The 22418-nt window shown below is 42.0% G+C and overlaps 1 protein-coding gene across 6 annotated transcripts in view; it reads right to left on the bottom strand.

Annotated features, from left to right (window-relative positions):
- Nucleotides 1–19858, bottom strand: part of RINT1 (RAD50 interactor 1) — a 30839-nt gene extending 10981 nt beyond the window's left edge. For 3 of the 6 annotated variants that reach the window (XR_007150163.1, XM_047848837.1, XM_047848839.1), the window contains exons 1-10: nucleotides 19673–19858; nucleotides 19178–19223; nucleotides 14758–14942; nucleotides 10120–10361; nucleotides 6253–6426; nucleotides 6004–6153; nucleotides 5263–5419; nucleotides 2598–2708; nucleotides 2273–2498; nucleotides 1615–1752 (exon numbers count right to left, since the gene is read on the bottom strand). Coding sequence is in view for 5 of the 6 variants with exons in the window: in XM_047848837.1 (XP_047704793.1) it covers nucleotides 1615–1752; nucleotides 2273–2498; nucleotides 2598–2708; nucleotides 5263–5419; nucleotides 6004–6153; nucleotides 6253–6426; nucleotides 10120–10361; nucleotides 14758–14942; nucleotides 19178–19223; nucleotides 19673–19714 (1471 nt within the window). In the remaining variant the exon portion in view is untranslated. Of the gene's footprint in view, nucleotides 1–1614; nucleotides 1753–2272; nucleotides 2499–2597; nucleotides 2709–5262; nucleotides 5425–6003; nucleotides 6154–6252; nucleotides 6427–10119; nucleotides 10362–14757; nucleotides 14943–17501; nucleotides 17835–19177; nucleotides 19224–19672 lie in introns of those variants that run through there. The other 3 variants (XM_047848838.1, XM_047848841.1, XM_047848840.1) reach the window with 3 other exon arrangements.
- Nucleotides 19859–22418: the final 2560 nt, after the last annotated feature.

The raw sequence follows: 22418 nt of genomic DNA on the forward strand, positions 1-22418 counted from the left end.
TTTCACAAGTATATGTACTTGTCAAAACTCACTGAACTGTATACTTCAGATTTATGTTCTCCATTGTATATAAATTACAGCTCAATTTTTTTAAATGTTTATTTTTGAGGGGGGAGAGAGAGAGAGAGAGAGACAGAGAGAGAGACAGAGAGAGAGAGACAGCTCAAGCAGGGAAGGGGCAGAGAGAGAGAGGGAGACACAGAATCTGAAGCAGGCTCCAGGCTCCAAGCTGTCAGTACAGAGCCAGATGCGGGGCTTAAATCCACGAACCGTGACCTGAGCCAAAGTCAGATGCTTAACCAACTGAGCTGCCCAGGCGCCCCACAGTTTAATTTTTTAAAGGCATGAGGAGGGGCGCCTGGGTGGCTCAGTCGGTTGAGCGTCCGACTTCAGCTCAGGTCACTATCTCGCGGTCTGCGAGTTCGAGCCCCGCGTCGGGCTCTGGGCTGATGGCTCAGAGCCTGGAGCCTGCTTCCGATTCTGTGTCTCCCTCTCTCTCTGCCCCTCCCCCGTTCATGCTCTGTCTCTCTCTGTCTCAAAAATAAATAAACATTAAAAATAAATAAATAAATAAATAAAGGCATGAGGAAATTATAGATGGGCCCTGATTTATTATGGTTCAACTTAAGATTTTTCAAGTTTACAATGGTACAAAAGCTATACACATTTATAGGAATTATTTGAATATGTTATTTGGATCTCTTCCCAGGCTGGCAATATGGGATACAACCCTCTCATGATCCTGGGCAGCGGGAGAGCGGCATATCTCCATCAGCCATGGGATCATGAGGGTCAACAACCAATGCACTTACAGCCATTTTGTCCTCACACAACCATTCTGTTTTTCACTGTCAGTACAGTATTTAATAAATTACATGAGATATTCAACATTTTATTATAAAGTAGGTTAGGTGTATGAAATGCATTTTTGACTTAAAATGTTTAACTTAGGATACCTTCATCAGGATGTAGCTCCACTGTAAGTCACAGAGCTGTATGATAAGGTTTTGGGGTAATGGTGGGGTTTGGAGGTGGGTCCTGCCCCCATGCTTTAATAAAATCACCTTTTTGCACCAAAGACATCTTCAAGAATTTTTTCTTGGCCGTCAGCTCCGAACCCCACCATCACCCCAAAACCTCATCATGTACATATAAAAACCACCCCATTTCAGGGCACCTGGGTGGCTCAGTTGGTTGTGTCCACCTGACTCTTGATTTCAGCTCAGGTCATGATATCACGGCTCATAAGATGGAGCCCCGTGTCAGGCTCTGTGCTGACAGTGCGGAGCCTGCTTGGGATTTCTCTTTCTCTCTCTCTCTTTCTCTCTCTCTCTCTCTCTCTGCCCCTCTCCCCCCCAAATAAATAAAAATAAAACTTTTTTAAAAATCACCCCATTTCTTCAACAAAGAACATTCAGTTGAACGTCTGACCTCAGCTCAGGTCACGATCTCACAGTTTGTGAGTTCGAGCCCTGGACTTTGGATCCTCTGTCCCTGCTCCTCCCCCACTTGTGTGCACACATGCGCTCGCTCGCTCTTTCGTTCTCTCTCTAAAAAGAAAAAAAAAAAAAGCTTACCTAAAAGAAAGTTGTATCTTGAAAGACTTATACTTACCAGTTATAACCAAGAGTAGCGTCATAAAAGTTTCTGCACAGTCTGGAACTTTCATCTCATCCACATCAGTGATATCCTTATATTGGGATATCCAAGCAGCTTCTGATGAAAGCATTGAGTCCATTTTTTGAAGAGCAACTGATATGCAGAAAAAGGGAACAGGTCAATTAAGTAGTTACAGTCATTCTTAATTTTCAGCACAAGTTTTTAGGAGTAATGGTTTTTCTATAAAAAACAAACAAACAAAAAACCAAATCTACAACCTCCCACCGGTTGCACTATATTTAACACGCTCTGTGTTAGGGTTGAACAAGATTCCCTACTTCTCCCCGCCACCCCTACCCAAAATCTTCAAAATAGTTAAACTGATTAGACAAGCTACATCCAACAGACACTACAAAGAACAGGAAGTACTATGGTACAATCTATAAAACAGCTGTATCCTATACTGGCTTGACTCTTCCATTCTAGAAACGTGGATGGTGCAAGTACAAGAAAAACTGGTCTGATGGGAAGAAAAGGCAACTTGGTAAACCTTAACCAAGAAAAATTCAGATGACTCTAGTTTCTACCCACAGCGGGTGGAGAAAAACACCAAAAGTTAATATACACAAAAGGAGATAATATGCTCTCCACTTGATGGCTACTGAACACTTACATTTTCTCTCCACAGTCAACCACCTCTGAAAACAGGTGTCCTCTGACAGAATATGCATACAGTTGGCAAAAGTGCTGGGATAGCCATAAAGACTGTGCAGCTCCCTTTCGAACAAAAGCACCTCATCCACCAGATGACAGAAGAGATTGTCATCATAGAGCAGACATGGGATGTCTGCAGCTAACTTCTCAAGAACAAGCATCATGAGGCCCCGGGAAAATTCAAGCTGAAAGAAACATGTAAGCAGGAGGTAAGGTAAATGACAGATTATTCGCGGACACACACAACTCTAAAACTGGAACAATTTAAGAACACAGTTTCTTACCCTTGCATTTACTGAAGGGCCTACTTTGTCTAATATTGGCTGAATCTTCTCATCCAGAAACTGAGTGTGATTCCCAATCCACATAAGTACCTGAGCCAAGTACCATTCAGGCTAAGGAAGGAAGTTAAAATAGTCTGAATTCTTAAGTCATTCTGACCAGAAAGTTACAATTAAATGGTTCTAGTTAATTGTATACACATAGCACTTACACAAATTAGGTGAAGATTCTTATAAAAGAACACAATTTCTGCTCTGAACTTTAATCAGATGGTTCCCAATGTACTCCCAACAAATTCCCAAAGGTGGCATAAGTCAGTAAACTCATAAATTTACAATACTGTATGTGTTGAAAACATAGCACTTTGGAGATATGTAAAATGATGAGCATTACAAAGAACTGATGGCCTTTAATTTTGTTTTGTGTTTGGTTTTTTTGTAAATCACATTCCAAAATAACTTTTAAACCTGATTTTCTTCTGGTTTGTCTTTTCAAAAGGTAAAGTAAGAAAAAAATACGCCTTAAAACAGGTAAAATCATAGAAAAGTAAATGTAAATAGGCAGCTTTTTAAATTGTCCCTAGAGATGATTCTACAAACCTTCCAAGTTTTGTTGGACAGGCATTCAAAAACATTTACTGAGGGTAAATCCCTGTTATGTGCTAGATGCTAGAAATACAAAAGTGAGTAAGGGGCATCCCTAATCTCAGGGGCTGTGTAGTTTAGGCTTGATGACAGAGTGGAAATGTACTTTAGAAAGGAATCAACATGGGGTGCCTGGGTGGCTCAGTTAGTTAAGTGTCCAACTTCGGCTCAGGTCATGATCTTGGGGTTCGTAGGTTCGAGCCCCATGTCAGGCTCTGTGCTGACAGCTCGGAGCCTGGAGCCTGCTTCAGATTCTGTGTCTCCCTCTCTCTCTGCCCCTCCCTTGCTCATACTCTGCCTCTCCTTCCCTCTCTCTCTTTCTCAAATATAAATATTAAAAAAAAAATTAAGAAAATAATTTTAAAAAAAGAAAGGAATCAACATAACTCACAATTTTCTAACCTCAAATTCTTACTGCCTCTCTACAGCTGTAGGTTTATTGCCTTGTCTCGCTACTTACTAATTGGTTCTATTCTTCTTTCCACCAACACCTCATCCAAAAAAGGAGGAGATCCATAAAGTACAACAGAATAAACTGAATTTAAGACCCAGAAATCCAATTGCCACTCAATTCCTTCCCGTGCAAACATAACTCCCTATCCCTTGACCCCTTTAAAATTCTATAAAGCCTATAAACTCATTTATAAATGCCACGTACAACGCCTGGGGTAAGCCTGGTGCAATAACATATAATTCAAAACACTGAAATGAACCACTCTGCTCCTTGCACTGCATTAAATGTAGCAAAACTTAAGGATAAATAAGGTAGTCTCCACCCCCTGGCAACAGAGTTCTAATTCTCAATAAATTCAATCAAATTTCATTAAAAACAAATGCCTGATTGTTTTTCCGGTCAAGTTAAAGAAAAATCTCAAGAATATCTCCAATATAGGGACACCTGGTGGCTTAGTCATTTGAGTGTCCGACTCTTGATTTTGGGTCAGGTCATCCAGAGTCCTGGGATCAAGCCCCGCATTGGGCTCCGCACTGAGCATGGAGCCGCTTAAGATTCTTTTTTTCTTTTTCTTTCTTTCTCTTTCTTTCTTTCTTTCTTTCTTTCTTTCTTTCTTTCTTTCTTTCTCTCTCTCTCTCTCTCTCTCTCTCTCTCTCTCTTTCTTTCTTTCTTTCTTTTCTTTCTCTCTCTCTCCCCTGCCCCCCCGTCCCTCTGTTCCTCCTTACTCACTCACCTCTTTCTCTAAAAAAAAAAAAAAAAAGAAACAAACAAAAAACAGAGTATCTCCAACATACATGGCTGTAATCCCTCAGCTAAAATGCTGGTGAGATGGTGAGAATTTCCTCAAAGCCAACCCCATCATTCCTTACTTTCTTGCACACACACAAATCACTTACTGTTTTAAAATTTTTTAAAGCTTTTCACCTATTTTTTTAAATGGTTATCCATTTTTGAGAGAGAGAGAGGGAGGGAGGGAGGAGGGGAGAGAGAGAGAGACAGAGAGAGCGAGCAAGTGGGGAAGGGGCAGAGAGGGAGACACAGAATCCCAAGCAGGCTCCACACCATTAGCACAGAGCCTGATGCGGGGTTGAACTGTGAGATCATGATCTGAGCCCCAACCAAGTGTCAGATGCCCAACCAACTGAGCCACCCAGGCACCTCAGCCATAAATCATGGTAGCATCAGCACTCTGTTCAAAAGCGAATACTTGACTATCTGTGGACTTTCACATCTCTCTCTGATATATATATAAGCCTGAAGGAGCAATTCGCACAGTGAAACACGTGGAGCCAGTTGTCACAAGTGCCCCCAACAAATGTCACAGCACACCCAAGGGGCAACTTGAGACACTGGTGAGATGACGTGCTAATGAGTGAGCGGAGTCCCATGGCATATCAACACAAGTCCCAAAATAGATCTATTAAGGCAAGGACAAAACAGGAATTTAGCTCTTCAGAGAAAAAACAGAAATGTGAATGGGATCGGATTTTAACTTAAACCAGAAAGAGGATCAGGATGCTTAACAACTGCTATTAATAACAACGAAGGACAAGAGTTGGCAAAGCACACCTTGCTTATAACATTAGTCTGTCGGTTCCCTCGGAAGTGATACCTGAACCTTTTCTGAAGGGGAGTCAGCATAATCTGGATGGGCAGGATGACAGACGGGGATGCAGGAAGACAGTATTTTTCTGGAAGTTGTTTTGGCTCAGTAAGTAATTCATCTCTGACATAGTCAAGTCAAGGAAAAAGAAAAGTATACAAAACAATATATATGCATGGATATATGGATATATACACATATATACACACATACGTGTATGTATGTACAGATACACAATATATTTTTCTAACAAATATATAAGATACTAAGTAAAATTAATTATAAGACATAATTTTACATTGCATATGATTTCGTAAAAAGCACATGAAATATGTTATTAGAATTACCCTGTCTTTCCTAACATAAAAAACAGTAGTGAGGAAGGAAACACAATCAAGAATTCCTTTATTAACACTAGATTACTAAACTTTCCTCCCTATTGCCCATTTTTTTTTTCTGTCGTCCCAAGAGACCTACGTGTGATATAAACCTGGGTCAGTCATATATTTCAGACTGACCCCGCTCCCCCCAACGCTATTCACTCTGAAGGGCACAATCCATCACTCTGCGGGTATATACAGATCAAGTCCAAACCTAGTACTACTGTTTGGCTTCTTGGCCCCTTTCAAAAAGTTTTACTCTCTAGCCACAAATCCACTCTCGAAAAAAAAAGCAATTTTAGTAAGTTTTATCTCCAACAAAGATACGAGGTTTGCAGTTTCAGAAGCTGGCAAAACAGTGTCTCCAGGTTACTGTATATCTCAGGGGCACCTGCTGGGCGACTCAAGCCAACAGTCTGAGACTGGGGGGGTGTGATGAATGGCCAGTGAAGCTGGGCTAAAACTTCCTCAAAATCACTGTAACAGAAAAAGCAACACACGTATTTCAGTAAAATACAATGGTCACCGAATATCCGTGTGAAAGCACTACCATGAAATAACAGGTGAATTCCTTACCTTGTAAGTTTGTCCTTGAGGATCTTATGCCAGAATTTAACAGTGGCTCTCGTGAAAGCAAGAAGATGAGCACAGGATGATTCCTGAAGCTTGATGTCAAGTTCCGCCATAGACACCAGAGTAGAGGCTGCCTCTGGGACGTTATTGGTCATCAGATATTGCTGAATGTTATCACTGCAAAATGAGGCAAAGCGAACTTCAAAGATAGTCTGTCAAAATTCCAAGTGCAGCAAAAATGACATCTCCCTCCTGTGGTATATAAGGTTCCGTGCAAGGAAGAAGGAGGCAGCCAGAAGTGGCTTTCTTTTTACCAATGTGGCCAAAGCTTAACATTTTTTCTAGGAAAGCCAGAAATCAAGACTTTCATGCAAAATCAATTAATCAAATTATTTGAAACAAGCCAAATAAAAGATGTCTTCAGGACAAATTTATCCCGTGAGCCACCATTTTGGCTTATTTGACTTCATAGAGCAAAACATTTTATTTATTTATTTATTTATTTTTTTTTTTTTTCTTTTTAAAATTTTTTTTTCAACGTTTATTTATTTTTTTGGGACAGAGAGAGACAGAGCATGAATGGGGGAGGGGCAGAGAGAGAGGGAGACACAGAATCGGAAACAGGCTCCAGGCTCCGAGCCATCAGCCCAGAGCCTGACGCGGGGCTCGAACTCACAGACCGCGAGATCATGACCTGGCTGAAGTCGGACGCTTAACCAACTGCGCCACCCAGGCGCCCCAAAACATTTTATTTAAAAATGAGATGTTGTGTGTCAACTATACTTGAATAAAAAATTAAAGGGGAGCCTGGGGGGCTCAGTCGGTTAGGCAACTGACTTTGGCCCAGGTCACGATCTCACGGTTCATGAGTTTGAGCCCTGCATCGGGCTCTGTGCTGACAGCTCAGAGCCTGGACTCTGCTTCTGATTCTGTGTCTCCCTCTCTCTGCACCTCCCCTGCTCATGCTCTCTCTCTGTCTCTCAAAAAACAAATAAATGTTAAAAAAAATAAATAAAAAAAATTAAAATGAGGAAAAATGAAAATGAGATGTTTCTTTGGATAAAAATAACATCCCATAGCTTAAACAGCTAAGAATAAGGAACAAAATGTGACCTTGTCAATAAGTGACCTTGGTTCAGGAGCCGCCCCCTGTAGGAAACCTGAGGCGGGAGTGTACCTCCAGGCATCCTCTGCCGGCTGCCAAAGTGCTGGAACTCCAGTCCCCCGTTTGCTGTATGTTCCTGGGGCGCACACGGCATCCTCCTTAGGAACAGGAATGTGTATCTCCACCCTGCAGAGCTCCACTATGCACAAGCATTTTTTCCTCTCCTCTGAGAGCTGCTTGTGTTTTTCACGGTCACTGCTTCAGGCCTCAGCAAGAATACTTAGCTCATGTTTTTGTATTATTCTATTCATTCCTTTCAGCTCTTGTGGCCATCCCTTACTCCCATTCTCTCATTTTTCTTTCTTCTCTTTCTCTAATCATTTTTATTAAGATTTCCAACCAGTTTTGTCTTTTATGGCTACTACCAGAATTGAAAGCACTCTTTTGTCCCATTGGGTGTCAAGAAACCCATCATGTCTGCATTTAAAGCACCAGTAGTTTTTTTTTTTTTATGGACTTGTTCTTTTCTTGTTGATTTTTTTTTTTTAATTTTTTTTTTCAACGTTTATTTATTTTTGGGACAGAGAGAGACAGAGCATGAACGGGCGAGGGGCAGAGAGAGAGGAAGACACAGAATCGGAAACAGGCTCCAGGCTCTGAGCCATCAGCCCAGAGCCCGACGCGGGGCTCAAACTCACGGACCGTGAGACCGTGACCTGGCTGAAGTCAGACGCTCAACTGACTGCGCCACCCAGGCGCCCCTCTTGTTGATTTTTAAGTTTATTTATTTATTTTGAGAGAGTGCATGTGTGTGAGGGAGGTGGAAGGGCAGAGAGTGAGGGAGAGAGAGAATCCTAAGCAGGCTCCACGCTGTCAGCTCAGAGCCCGACACAGGATTGGAACCCACGAACTGTGAGCTCATGACCTGAGCTGAAATCAAGAGTCGGACGCTCCAGTGACTGAGCCACCAGGATCCCCGTTTATGGGCTTGTTCTGATGGTCAGCATGCACGGAGCCTGCTCCCCTGTAAGGTTCTTCCCTGGGCATCATGGCAAATTAAAACCTTCTTGCTGATTTTCCACTTCAAAGAAACATAAATCCAAAGTAAGTGTTGCATTATGTTAAAAGGAAGACTGCTGTGTTTAAGAAATGTACAAATATTACAAAACAATGTAAAATGTACACAAAAGCACAGAGTAAGGGAGGACTCCTTTCCAGGACACAGTGAAGTAGCTCTCCACACAACACAGCATCATGAATGGCATTCAGAGCACAGAAAAAGCTAGGGAAACAGGGTTTGTGCATAATGACACTGCGATACTGTGGTATTCAAGAAGCAGAGCTAATAAAAGATGCTAGTTCTAAGGAAAAAACTGATTTTTTAAAAAAGAGAAAGTGCTACAGAATAAAAAGCAAGTTAATGTTAGAGAGAAATTAGATGAGGAAAATCTTAAAAACCCAAAGGAAGACAGAAACAGAGATTTATCACATCGAGAGCAAAGAACATGTTATTAAGGAGAAATAGCTATGCTCTATTTGATTATGAACTTGATTCCTATTTCTAATATGATGCCCAGGGCAAACTTGTCTTAAACAATCCCAACACCAGAAAAAGGCTATCCATAACCATAGCCCTATGTTAATTAACCTATTGCTTTGGCTACTACAAGAGTGAGGCTTTTAAACAATTTACTCTACTTAATAATAAGTTTATTAACATTGCTCCGTATTGGTGTTTTCCTCCAGAGGGGCAAAGAAAAATGAAGTAAAAAGTAGCAAGATTTGAAATCTGTTCACCCCAAATAATTTATCCCAACAAGGAGATGACCTAAAAAGTTTAAATTGATTTCTGGAATCACTGGTAACACTACAATCTTAGGTGTATCATTTTTTCTGTAAATGTTAAACTTATATATGCAAAACAAAGACTTCACACCATGCTGAGAGGTAAAATTCTTTAAAATCTTGGGAAATACACAGGACAAAGTGATACTGCATTACTCTTTGGAAGACGTAACATAAAATGTATTAACTCCGATACACAATGGGACATTAAGACTCTTGGGTGACTTTTCTTCTTCAAGTCTTCCAGACAATATTAATAGTTGCTGACAGCTTTGAGCAAGAGTAGCTAAAACAAAGCACGATGGAACCATGCAGTATGGAGGGGCTGGGGGACTATGTCAAAAACCAAATAATTTTGCCAGTCTAGGCAGAAATGTTAATTTAGCTTGTTTGAAAGACAATACCAGACATTCTCAGTTAACACTAGTGATTCAATTCAGAATTCAATTCAGAAAGAAGTGTGTACTTTTTTACCCTCTACCCACAGGTAGCAAAACTGTTACTTAAGAATACTGTACATCTCTTATTAGAGGATTCCCATTGAAAGAAATTCAAATTTTAGAGAAAGCAATCCGTTTTATTAAGTGATTGTGTCTAAAAAGTAATATTACCACGTTGAAGAGTTGTTTATTAATTTGGTATTATAAATAATAGTTTTTATTTTGTGTTCACAATACAACTACAGGACTTAAAATTTTTACTTAGATCACTTTCTTTCAAATGCAAATTAAGCTCCCTGAAAAGTTTATGTTCATTCACAAAAAAGGAAAAGAATCATTATAATACTATTTTCATAACAACCAGGAAAATTACATTATTATAATCTTTAATTAACTCAATTATTTAATGGCATGCATGCACCGCTAAGACAGAGCCTCAAAGGAAAATAATAATTATGAGAACAAAGAAGCCCTTTTTACCTTAGTTCTTCAATTTGTGAAATCCATTTAAGGTAAGCAAGATGGCGCTCAATCTCTTCAATTTGGTTAATCATGGCCCCCAGATCTTCCATCCAGGGCTGTGCGGTCAGCAAATGGCTGTTAATGGAACTGAAGAGATGAGTTTCTTGCTCCAGAAACTGATTAAGAAATTGCTTTGATTCTTCTGCATTTTTTAAGGCACTCTGAATTCTTTTAGGGATTTCTGATGAAATTGTAAGTACCTGATTGTAACACAAACAAAAAACAGCATCAATCAGATAAAATTTTCACACTTTTTTTTTTTAAATGTTTATTTTTGAGAGAGAAAAAGCACCACTGGGGGAGGGATAGAGAGAAAGGGAGACAGAGGATCGGAAAGTGGGTTCTGAGCACAGAGCCCGATGCAGGGCTCAAACTCAAGACCCACGAGATCATGACCTGAGCAGAAGTCGGACGCTTAACTGACTGAGCCACCCAGGAGCCCCCTTGTAATGTTTTAATTAGATTATCATCTTCAAAATACATGTTTGTTCTAAAAGAATTGAAAATTGTCAATTAGGGGCGCCTGGGTGGCGCAGTCGGTTGAGCATCCGACTTTAGCCAGGTCACGATCTCGCGGTCCGTGAGTTCGAGCCCCGCATCAGGCTCTGGGCTGATGGCTCAGAGCCTGGAGCCTGTTTCCGATTCTGTGTCTCCCTCTCTCTCTGCCCCTCCCCCGTTCATGCTCTGTCTCTCTCTGTCCCAAAAATAAATAAACGTTGAAAAAAAAATTTTTTTTTAAATAAAAAAAAATAAAATAAAAAAAAAGAAAATTGTCAATTATAAGCTTCAAAAGAAAGATGCGATTTCTGCCTCCTGCACCAACCAAACCTAAACACAAAATGTCGTGCGTGGGGATGTGTGGGCAGCAGCAGATGCCCCTGTAAGCACCTCTGCATCTTTCATGAAGCTCAGCACTTTCAGAGGGTCCAGACAGAGAATTTTCTTATGCTTTATCTACCAAACACTTTCCTTCAAAAACAAATGAAGTTCTATTCTAAAAGTCTGAGTACATGTTTGTTGCAAAAGTGACCCTGGTGATTCTGATTGAAGTCTACGGCAAGAACCATTGACTTGGGAAGATAATATACAGGTAACGCCTTTAGATGTGGTATTTACTAATTCTTCTTCTAGCACATGGAAAAACATATACAAGTATTAGGTATCAATACAACATAAAGACTATTCTAGAGGAATTTCAATTGAATCAAGACTGATTAGACACTTTGTGCGAAGCACTGTGCTAGGAACAGATATATAAGACATGGTGTCTGCCCTTAAGCTCAGTTCATATGGGAGAGAAATGGAAGCAAATAACTACTGTATTATGGGACTGATGCAATAAAAGATAGATGCGAGGTACAGTGGTGTCCGAAGGTAGTGCCTCCCAAACCTGAATGTACACAGGAATTGCCTAGACAGCTGGTGTAATGCAAATGTGAGTTGTTAAGTCTGAAGTAGGGACTGACATTCTGCATTTCCAACAAGCTCCCACGCTTTGGATAATGAGGTGTTGAGATGCAAGGCAACTGGGCTTACATGGCTCCTGCAAAGACCTCTACAGGGCCGGTGGGAATTTTCTGGGGAACTTTGGAAGGAAAGGACATTCCAGACAAAAGGAACAGCTCAGTCATGATGAGAGGCCAGCAAAGCTGAGTAAGGCACAGAATACAGTTCAAGAACACATAGAAAGAAGAGACGACCCTAGGGGCACCTGGGTGGCTCAGTCAGGTCGGACTGCAGCTCAGGTCATATCTTGAGGTTCATGAGTTCGAGCCCCACATCTGTGATGTCAGCTCAGAGCCTGGAGCCTGCTTTGGATTCTGTGTCTCCTTGTCTCTATGCCCCTCCCCTGCTCATCCTTTGTCTCTCTCTGTCTCTCAAAAATAAATAAATAATGTTAAAAGGAAAAAAAAAAAAAGAAGAGACAAACCTAGATTGGTAGGGAGAGGCGAGATCAGAGAAGCATCTTGTGCCTTAGAAGGATGTGGGCTTTTTCCAACAGGCAATGGGAAGCCATTAAGAGTTTAAAAAAAAATTTTGTTAACGTTTATTCATTTTTTGAGAGACTGAGCATGAGCAAGGGAGAGGCAGAGAGAGAGAGGGAGTCACAGAATCTGAAGCAGGCTCCAAGCTCTGAGCTGTCAGCACAGAGCCTGACACAGGGCTCGAACTCACTCACAAGGCGGTAGGATCATGACCTGAGCTGAAGTCGGACGCTCAACCGACTGAGCCACCCAGGCGCCCCACCATTAAGAGTTTTTAATAAGGGAATCATTCAGTTAGATTTATGATTTGGAAGGTCAGGGACGGCTGGCTGGCATAGTTGGGGGAGCACGAGACTCCTGATGTAGGGGTTGTAAGTTCGAGCCCTGTGTTGGGTATAGAGATTACTTAAAATAAAAAATCTAAAAAAAAAAAGGTAATGTGATAAACAATTATGTTTATTCTCATATTTTTGTAGTACTAAAAAGTGGAAACAGCAAAAATGTCCACTAGTAAGGGCCTAGTTAAATTATGTACAACCATAGTTGAATACCATAAAACCATTCAAAAAGAGAGATCTATATACATTGATAGGAAAGCAAGTCATGTATTACATTAATTATAAAAAGTTAAGCCATGCATATTTTAAGTATACACGTGCTTACACAATACAGAAAAGACTGTAACTATATATATATTTGCTTATTCACACATGAGATCATTTCTGTAATGGATAAAAATGAGCGATGGTTACTGCGGGATGGGAAGGAAGCAGAAGATGGGCAAACTGCCATCCAGTGTGTGAGAGGCTGCAGCCCTAAACTGGGTGAACGGGGTGGTGGCAGAGACAGGAAGGGGGCAAAGGTCAGATGTTCTGGAGATGGGATAGAGGAGGCAGGATGACCGGCGATCTTAGTAAGGTTCCCAGGCTTCAGGCCCGGGTGACAGGCAGATAGTGGCGCCATTTTCCAAGAAAGGGAAGCATGTGAAGACACAGAGCAGTACAGTTTGGGACATGCTGAATTTAAGGTTCAGTTAGGGGCTTTGGCAGCAGCTTCCGGGGTCATCAGAGAAACAAGCCTCGTTGGGAAGTGGAGACAGACACAAAGAAAGGGGACTTCTTGAGGAAGCCTAACAACAAAAGGGAGGGACTAGCACTGGCTAAGAGATGAGGGGGGAGTGTTCTGTTTTCAGGAAGAGCCGTGGGCGTGTCCCTACGCTGAGGGGACAGGACTGGCTGAGGAGCAGAGGAGGAAACTATAAAACCACAAAGCAACATCACTCCGGTGGCAGGTAGAATCTGAGGCACGGGGACAGCCATAGACTGATCTTCGGCTAAATTAAGAAGTAGACATGGTTGCAAAGAAGTTTGTGGAATGTGGGGTAGACTGTTCAATAGAGTCATGCTAAGCGGCCTTCATCTTTTCTATTTGGGAAGACAGAATGGCCAGATGGGGCAGGTATCCTGGGGAGAATTTGTAAGAACAAATGAGGGGAGTGGAAGAGGAGCCGACCTTCCCAAGGAAGGAGCCCTGGAGACCACATATCAGGGCTGGCATCCATCCGCTCAGCCTGTGACTTCCTCAGAGAGCCCACTACAGCTTGGCCGCAGGCGTGGACAGAGGGGGTGGGGCTGGGCCATGCTTAGGAGAATAGGGCAGACATTGTGGAAAAACTGGAAAGGTGAGGGCTGAGGGGGTGGGGATGGGAGAACACAGGATGGCTATCAACCCAGGGCTAACACACCAACATACCCACACACTTAACCCAATGAAGCAGTTACATGATATGAATCTTTTATCCTTGACACACTGTTGCAAGTAAATGGATCCACTTATTTTTTTAAGATTACATTCATTGGGTTTTTTAAACGCCATTTTAAGTAATAATTTCACTGTAAAAAGAAAACACCTGAAAATACAGAAAGATGTAAAGAAAATGAATCACCTGTTAACCAATCACTCAGAAATAACCATTATTATGTCATACTTATTTTCAGGTTTTCTCCTCATGAGCGCACATATAAAAAGTTTGGAATGATGGTGTTATGACATTTTTGTACACCATGAATTACTTCCTTGACTTTAAAAGTCACTGTACGAAAAACTCCTTAAAATGTTAGCTGTCAGGGGTGCCTGGGTGGCTCAGTTGGTTTAGTGGCCAACTTCAGCTCAGGTCATGATCTCACGGTTTGTGAGTTCAAGCCCCAAGTCGGGCTCTGTGCTGACAGCTCAGACCCTGGAGCCTGCTTTGAATTCTGTCTCTATCTCTCTGCCCCTCCCCCTCCCCCGCTCGCACGCGCGCTCTCTCTCTCTCTCTCTCTCTCTCTCTCTCTTAAATAAACATTAAAAAACAATTTTTTTCATGTTAGCTGTCATTATGTTTTTAAGACCTAAATCAGACCAGCAGGAACTTTGTCTTTTACATAATTTGTAAAGTACCTAGCACATTGTAGGTCCTTAAAACCTATTAAACAGTTTTAAATGACTAGACTATTTGTCATAATCTGTATCTTCAAAATTCCCTAGAACAACAGTGATATATAATAATGGTGATGTCTATATGACGTCATTGAACAATTCTGGTATTATTTCAATGAGTTTTAATACTTGCCTGTTCTTCTAACTGCATTTTATTTTCTGTCATCTGTTCTATGAGTTTATCAAGTTTCTTTAAAGATTTAAGGTCATTTCCAACTTCTTTTTCTATAAATGCAGACACGTAGGAAGTGAGATCACCATTATCTGTATCTTCACTGACTTGTTCATTTCCAAAAAGAGCTGCAATATTTATGTCATCTAAAATGAAAGAATAACAATTATTTAACATTACCAAGCACCACAGGATTAAAGGAAATACAAAAGATATACAAAGGGGGGCACCTGAGTGGCTCAGTCAGTTCAGTGTCCGACTTCAGCTCAGGTCATGATCTCAGAGTGTGAGTTCGAGACCCACATCAGGTTCTCTGCTGTCAGCATAGAGCCTGCTTCAGATCCTCTGTCCCTCTCTCTCTCTCTCTGCTTGCATGCTCTCTTTCTCTCAAAAATAAACATTTTTTAAAAAAGAAATTCTTTTAAAAAATGCCTTAAGAAAAGAAAAAAATAGTATTGAAAGATTTTGAATCTATGAAAAAAATTGAAAAGGTGACCAAGTAAAAACTCTTCCTTATGTAACAGTAAAAAAGTTGGGTTTGAAAAAATGTTTATTCATTTATTTTGAGAGAGAGCAAGAGAAAGCATGCATGGAGGAGGAGTAGAGAGAGAGAGGGAGAGAGAATCCCAAGCAGGCTCATGCTATCAATGCAGAGCCCGATGTGGAGATCGATTTCACAAACCGTGAATCATGACCTCAGCTGACATCAAAGTCAGATGCCTAACCGACTGAGCCACCCAGGAGCCCCGAGTAAAAAAGTTTTAAAAGCTTCAAATGCCATTATACAAAACTTTCCATGTCAGAAAAAGGAAAAAAGGGAGCTTCAGAGAAAACACAAATTACTAAGGAAAATTCAAAATGACTGATGCAACCACTAAATTGCACAGTCCGACGTGAGGATCCTTCTGTGGCAAATAAACTAGACTCACACCAATCCACAGTGTACTTATTAAATGTGACAAAAACAGGTGATTTGGAGCCCTGAGCCATTTCTCGGGAAGAGTGGGAGCAGAGGCAACATGGACAGTGGCTGAGCAAACAATGTGCAGTGAAACCAGGAGCTCCTGGGTAGCTTTGCTCCCATCCCATTTAGCATGTGGGCAGATTTCCCTAAGAGTCCGTTCCTTACTCTCCGCCTGAAACCTAGCATTGCCTATCATTTCCACGTCAGTTTTTCACTCTGCAAGCGTCTATACCTTCTTCCAGTATCCACAATGTTTAAGGCAAAATTAAGCAATTTAAGCTGCCTCTAATTCTTTGTGGAAAGAGGCAAGATTCAGATACATAAATAAAAAATGTTCAATTTTTATTTAAAGAACCAAACTTCTAGTAAATGCTTGATTCACTCCAAAGGCAATTAAGTGATCTTCCACTGTCCTAAATTTCTGGACCGACAGCACTGCTCCTCTCTTCCAGAGTATCTCCAGCTCTATATCTGTTCCAGGGTGGACGTGCCCTAAGCGCCAGAGAAAGTGGAAGGCCACAGCAGCTTCCTGACAAAGAAGGTAAGAGTGACAAGATTCGCAACGGCTGCCGCGTCTCTTTCCACACCACCCTGGTGTGCTGAGATACACTGTTTCCTCTGTAGTATCTGTTTCCATGTGCAGGCTATTCCCTTTTAGTAACACATGGAATCCTTCCAGCAGAAGGTTAGGAAACTCGGTATAATGGTAGCTGCGAGCGTGCCACTGTGGGGTCCCTAGGCTCCCTGCTGCCCAACATGCTTGACTCCACTCAGTCCATGGTGTGAATTATTCTGCAGACGGGGCTTAATCTCCCTAGATTTGAGTAGCACCTACTCAAATAAAAAAAAAATAAATAAATAAAAAATCAATAAAAAAAAAAAAAAAAGATAATGTAGAAGTGTAAGAGGAACAGCAATTGATTTCCAGATGAAAGTAAGTGCTATAAAATAAGGCCCCAGAGAAAAAGCAGACTTCCTGGAAACCAAACCTTAGAATAAACCTGAACATGCAGTGCATTTCTCTACCTCAGGTTTAACTAAAGGATGTGGTCCTCCCTAAACAAACCATTCACGGTGTTTGTAAACAAATGAAAAGCTTGATTGTACTAGTTTATGTTTAGTTACAAAGACTACAGCAATTTCTAAAAAGAACAAAAGAAAAAAGAAAAGCAAAAAAAAGTGTGTGTGTGAGAGAGAAAGCTGGGGAAACAATACAGAGCCTCCTGGGGAGCAATACTGGTTGAACTTTGCCTCTGTTCTTCCTGGAGCTGCCCTTGTAGAAGTTGGCTCTTCACCAAAAATGAAGTTTTAAGAAAGCAGCAATGAGAGAAGGCAAGAGGTTAGACAAGAGATTATAATCAGCCTCATTACGAAACAACTGTTACTTCTGATCAAATGAAAATATGAAAAGAGAGAGAGAGATGCCTAAATGCAAAATATAACTGTCAGATTTTGCTCATTTAGGATTAAGAGAATACATACCAATGTGTTTAGTACTAGGTTATGTTCCTCCCCCAGCCCCCAAACCCAAATTTTCCTTTGTTCTATTCAACTTATGAGTATTCAAAGTGCGTCCATGTGCTATGAGAAGCAGTAGCCCACCAGTAACTAGGAGCAAAACTGGCATAAATCTATGCCTTGACTTCCCAACTATAAATTGTACCATTTGCCCAGCTGACACCTAAAGGTTATACACGGCATTAAAATCCATGTTTCCTGACCCTCAACCCAAGTTTCTTACTTTTTTTTCTCCTTCAAATATGAGAATAGGCTGGTTTGCATCAAACTTCATCAATGCGGAATCCATCTACAGTTATGGACAAGAGTCACAGTGTCCTCTTTTTCTAGTTTAATCTTGAATAAAACAAGTACGTTGTACATTCCATCTGCAGACACCTAGAGGCAGGGCTTTGTGGAGGGAATGTTTTCCTGTAGCTTAGGGAGCAAATTCTATCTTCATTTACTTTTACTTACTGTTTTTTTTAATAAAAAAATTTTTGGGGGGTGGCACCTGCGTGGCTCAGTCAGTTGAGCCTTGGACTCTTCATTTCACCTCAGGTCCTGATCTCATGGTTTGTGGGATTGAGCCCCACATCGGCTGTCTTGTGGAGCCTGCTTGAAATACTTTCTCTCTTTCTCTCTCAAAATAAATACATAAACATTAAAAAAAAATTTTTTTTTTTGCACCTACTTTTAAATTCTATTCTTTTGACATCACCATTTAAATGCAGTAAGTATATTCTTGGTCAAATGACGTTCTTTAAGATGACACACTGGTGATTTGGGAGGTTTTTATGACTCTCCTTTTTTGTTTCTTGTAATAAGCACCCCTAATTGCACACAAGTTGACCAAGCCACCAAAGGAGGGATAAGGACGAAGTCTATAGTCTGTGTCTATCATTCTACTAAATGACATCTCAGTAGTCATCAACTTCTCAGGCATCTGAATGGGCAAAGGTGGGAAAGGGAAGGGTTTAACTAAAAGATAGAGGGTACTCTCCAATCTTTTAAAAAAGGAGCTGAGCTATGACCGTCAAGTGCTATGGGCTACTTAGAGCTTTCCTTCCAAGGCAGAATGTATCCGCAGGCATGGTAAGGGCAAGCCTAATTCCTGAAGGCATTATGGTAATGTGGGCACCCTTCCTCCTACCACTACTCATTCCTAGACTATTTGCCATGGTCAGAAGAACCAAAAACCCTCTGATGGAAAAGCTGTTACATGCCTTTCCCCTTCCTCCCCCAATAAACTTCACTTCAAAAGCCACTGAAGATTCCCTGATTTCCAGAAGCCTGCCATGCTTAGCTCATTACAGTAAAATGACAAATGTCCACATCCCTGACATGTGCTCCTGTCCTCGATAGGAAATGGAGATGCTGACCTTTTCCCTCTTCCTTGTCCAGACCAAGATTCAGGAAACAAGTTATCGCTTGTATTTTTCTTCCCAGATCAACTTTTACTGGCAAATTCACTGAAGGTTAAGTACCACTAAACAGTTACCATTTTGACTCCAATTAAGGCGGTGGTCATCTCTCCTAGATCATTAATTAGCCCCTCCAAATTCCTGATGCTTGATAAGTTGTTGCTTCATTAAGATAACAGGCAGGCCCCAATTATTCTGAATTGGTGCGGGGGGTGGACTCCAGTGAAACTACACCAGTCCCTGCACTAAGTCTGGGTCAGGAAGTATAGCTTATCTTCAAATTATCCCACATTTTACAATTTTAGAAAGATAGGTGCATGATGATAACCAGTACTTAATACAATGCAAGTATATTGTACCCCCCCCCCCCAAAAAAAATGGAGAGATGCATCTTAAAGACAACAGGCTACGACTCTTCTGCTCCGCAGACCCTGGAGGGCTGAGTTTAGGAGAGATGGCTGGGTAAAGAATGGTAAGGTGTTTCGAGTCTGCTTACTTTTCTCCTCGACGTCCTTCCTTTCGTTACCACTTTCAGAGCAGCACTAGAAGAAGAGGTGTAACAAACACATTAAGACTGGAGTGACAGGTGGAACTCCTCAGGATTCCCAGAGGGCGCGAGGTCCCAGACTCCCTCCCCTGGGGTCTTCCTGAGGGGTCAGGGCCATCTGACGCAGGTGGCCCTGAGGACCACCACTGCCACCTCCCCAGGACCGCTGGAGTTACCTTGCCCAGCCTTCAGGGCATGTCTCTACGTCCCTAGAGACAACTATCTGTGTCATCTCATCAGGGTCGCCAGAGCCACCGCCCTGGGACCACCTTCTCTGGGAGGTCCGTGCCACCTCGCCAGATTGGAAGGCCTGTCTCCCCGGGCCACGGAAACCACGTCCCCAGGCCGCCAGGGCCACCTCACCGACGCAATCTCCTTTGGGAGATCTGTGCCACCTCTCCGGGCTACCAGCGTCCCCTCCCCGGGCCACCAGGGCCGCCTCACCAGGGCTGCCGGCGCCTTGCCGATCTCGGCGGCCGGGAGCATCCCGTCTCCGCGCGAGTCCTCGGCTCCATGAGCAGCCAGCGTGGCTTGTAGAGTTCCGCTGAGGCCAGCGGCCAGACACCGGCTCTCCCTGGGAGACCGTGGGGCTGGGCGCCACCTCTACTTCCCCTCGCCGTCTCTCTGATTTCTTCCTTTCCTCCCAGAGAGGCCCTGCCGGCGCAGCCGCCAGCCATGCGCGGTGGCGCCCTCTGCTGGCAGGGGGCCAGCACGGCCGTTCAGGAAGCGGGCGCCAGCCCCCCAGGCTCTCGGGAGAAAGGGGGGGCGGGCCTTCTCAACCTCCGCCACACCTCCACCTCGCGGGGGTCCTTGCGGATGGAGCTTGAAGGTACCCCCACCTTCTACACCATAAATTCCTTGTGAACTTGTGTAAATTCCTTGTGTTCAGCTTATCCTTTAGATGAGACCCCAGATGTTCTCGGAGTGTGAGGGGGCTTGTTGGCCAACTTTAATGTAATTTGGTCGGCCTGTTTCGTTGGGGGAAATTCCAATGTCATTATCTTGGGATCTTTCTTTTAAGGCTGATCAGACCCAGCTAGAGATGACCCTCCACTTTCCTGCCTGTAGGGTGCAGATCTGGTTGTAAACGACTGGGAGCTGAATAGCAGAAGAGGACTCAGCATCAAATATGCACTTTACCCCGTGCAGAGGCCCAAAAAACGTGGCCTTTGACAAGAAGGAGGAACATGAGGGATCTGGAAGCCAGAGGTCGGTAGAGCACCCAGGGATTTGACTTCAAAAACAAACATGGGAGGTGGTACCAAAAAGACTAAAACAAAGGAGGGTGGGAGGGAACAACCCATAGAGGAAACAGAAACCACTTAGTGAGAAGAAAACTTTAAAATATATATATTCTGTATACATTGTCTATATACATTGTACATAGAATATATATAATCAATATCTTGAGATGTGAGGTACCACTGCAAACATAAAACAATAAATAACAGGATACTATTTTTAAAAGAGTATTTAGAGGGGCGCCTGGGTGGCTTAGCCGGTTGAGTGTTGGACTTGATCTCGGCACAGGTCATGAGCTCACCATTCATGAGTTTGAGCCCCGGCTGGGGCTCAGCACAGAGCCTGCTTGGGATTATCCCCTTCTCTCTCTGCCCCTCACCTGCTTACTTGCTCTCGTTTTCTCTCTCTCTCAAAAGAAATAAACATTAAAATAAATAAATAAAAAGAGTATTCAGAGACAAATATGATTGCAGAAATGGAAAGTTCAATAAAAGAGTTGGAAGATAAATGTTGGGAAATATCTGAGGGGGGGGAAGCAAAAGGACAAAGAAATGAAAAATAAGAAAGAAAGAAAAAAAAAAAAGAAATTAGAGGACCACTGCAGGAGATCCAAAATCTGAAAAATAAAAGAGTTCCGAAAGAAAAACCAATCACTCCTTAGGGAAGGAATGATCATCACCAAAAAATTCAAGACAATGTCTCCAAACTAAAAGTCACAAGTTTCCAGATTAAAAGGGCCCACTGAGTGCCCAGCACAATGGATAAAAGATGACTCATCCCAAATCATCATTGTGAAATTGTAGGACATGGGGGGGGGGGGGGGGGGAGGAGGGGAACAGACAATCCTAAGCTTCTAGAGAGAAAAACAGATCACTTAACAGAGTCAAGAGTGAACATAACTTTCAATTTCTCAACAGTCACAAAGAAAGCTAGAAGACATAGGAGCAAATTCTTTTTTTTTTTTTTTTTTTTTTTAATGTTTATTCAGTTTTGAGAGAGAGCGTGAGCGAGGGAGGAGCAGAGAGAGAGGGGGCAGAGGATCCAAAGCGGGCTCTGTGCTGACAGCAGCCAGCCTGATTCAGGGCTTGAACTCAATAAACCGTGAGATCATGACCTGAGCCGAATTCTGACACTTAACCGACTGAGCCAACCGACTGAGCCACCCAGGCACCCCATAGGAGCAAATTCTATCAAATTTCAAAAGGAGATTTATTTCAAACTAGTATTCTACACCTGATGAGTCAAATACCAATCAAGTGTGGGTAAACAATAAAGGTATGTCCAAACATTCAAAGATCTCAAAAAATTTCCCTTTCATTTACTTTTCCTTCCTCAGGATGCTTCTGGAGGTTGTGCTCTACTAAAATGAGGGACTAAACAAAGAAAAAAAGAAGATATAGGATATAGGAAACAGAAGATATAATGCAGGAGAAAAATGATTTGAGAGGCCCTGACAACAATTCTTCACTAGACATGGATTGGTACAGGTCCAGAAGGCCCAGAAGAGACTCCATTTTCAGATGAAACTGATAGAACACCTCGTCTATCTAAGTCTTGGGAAGCAGAGATTGAAACAATCGTTAAAAAGTTTGGGCTTGGCTTGGTGATGGATAGTAAACCAAAACAAGATAATAACTGCAGGAAAAACAAAAAGTGATCATAGTATATACTACTTGGCCCAAGATGTAAGTAATGTTTACCTAATCATAATGAAGTAAACAAAAACCTATTGAAAAAGGACAATATAACTAGATTGAGCAGATCAAAGGATGAAAAGTGTGGTGGCAGTGGGGAAAAGGATAGGGAAAGAAAGAAGAACTAAATCCTCATTTCCCACTAAGTGAAATCAACAGATAATGCCTAGAAGTGAGAAATCGAGAAATAGCAATGCAAACATTTTATATAGAGAACTGAAAGTAAATATCAAAATAACCAGTTAAAAGACAAA

This window comes from Prionailurus viverrinus, chromosome A2 (genome assembly GCF_022837055.1).
Source record: "Prionailurus viverrinus isolate Anna chromosome A2, UM_Priviv_1.0, whole genome shotgun sequence".
NCBI classification, from domain to species: domain Eukaryota; kingdom Metazoa; phylum Chordata; class Mammalia; order Carnivora; family Felidae; genus Prionailurus; species Prionailurus viverrinus.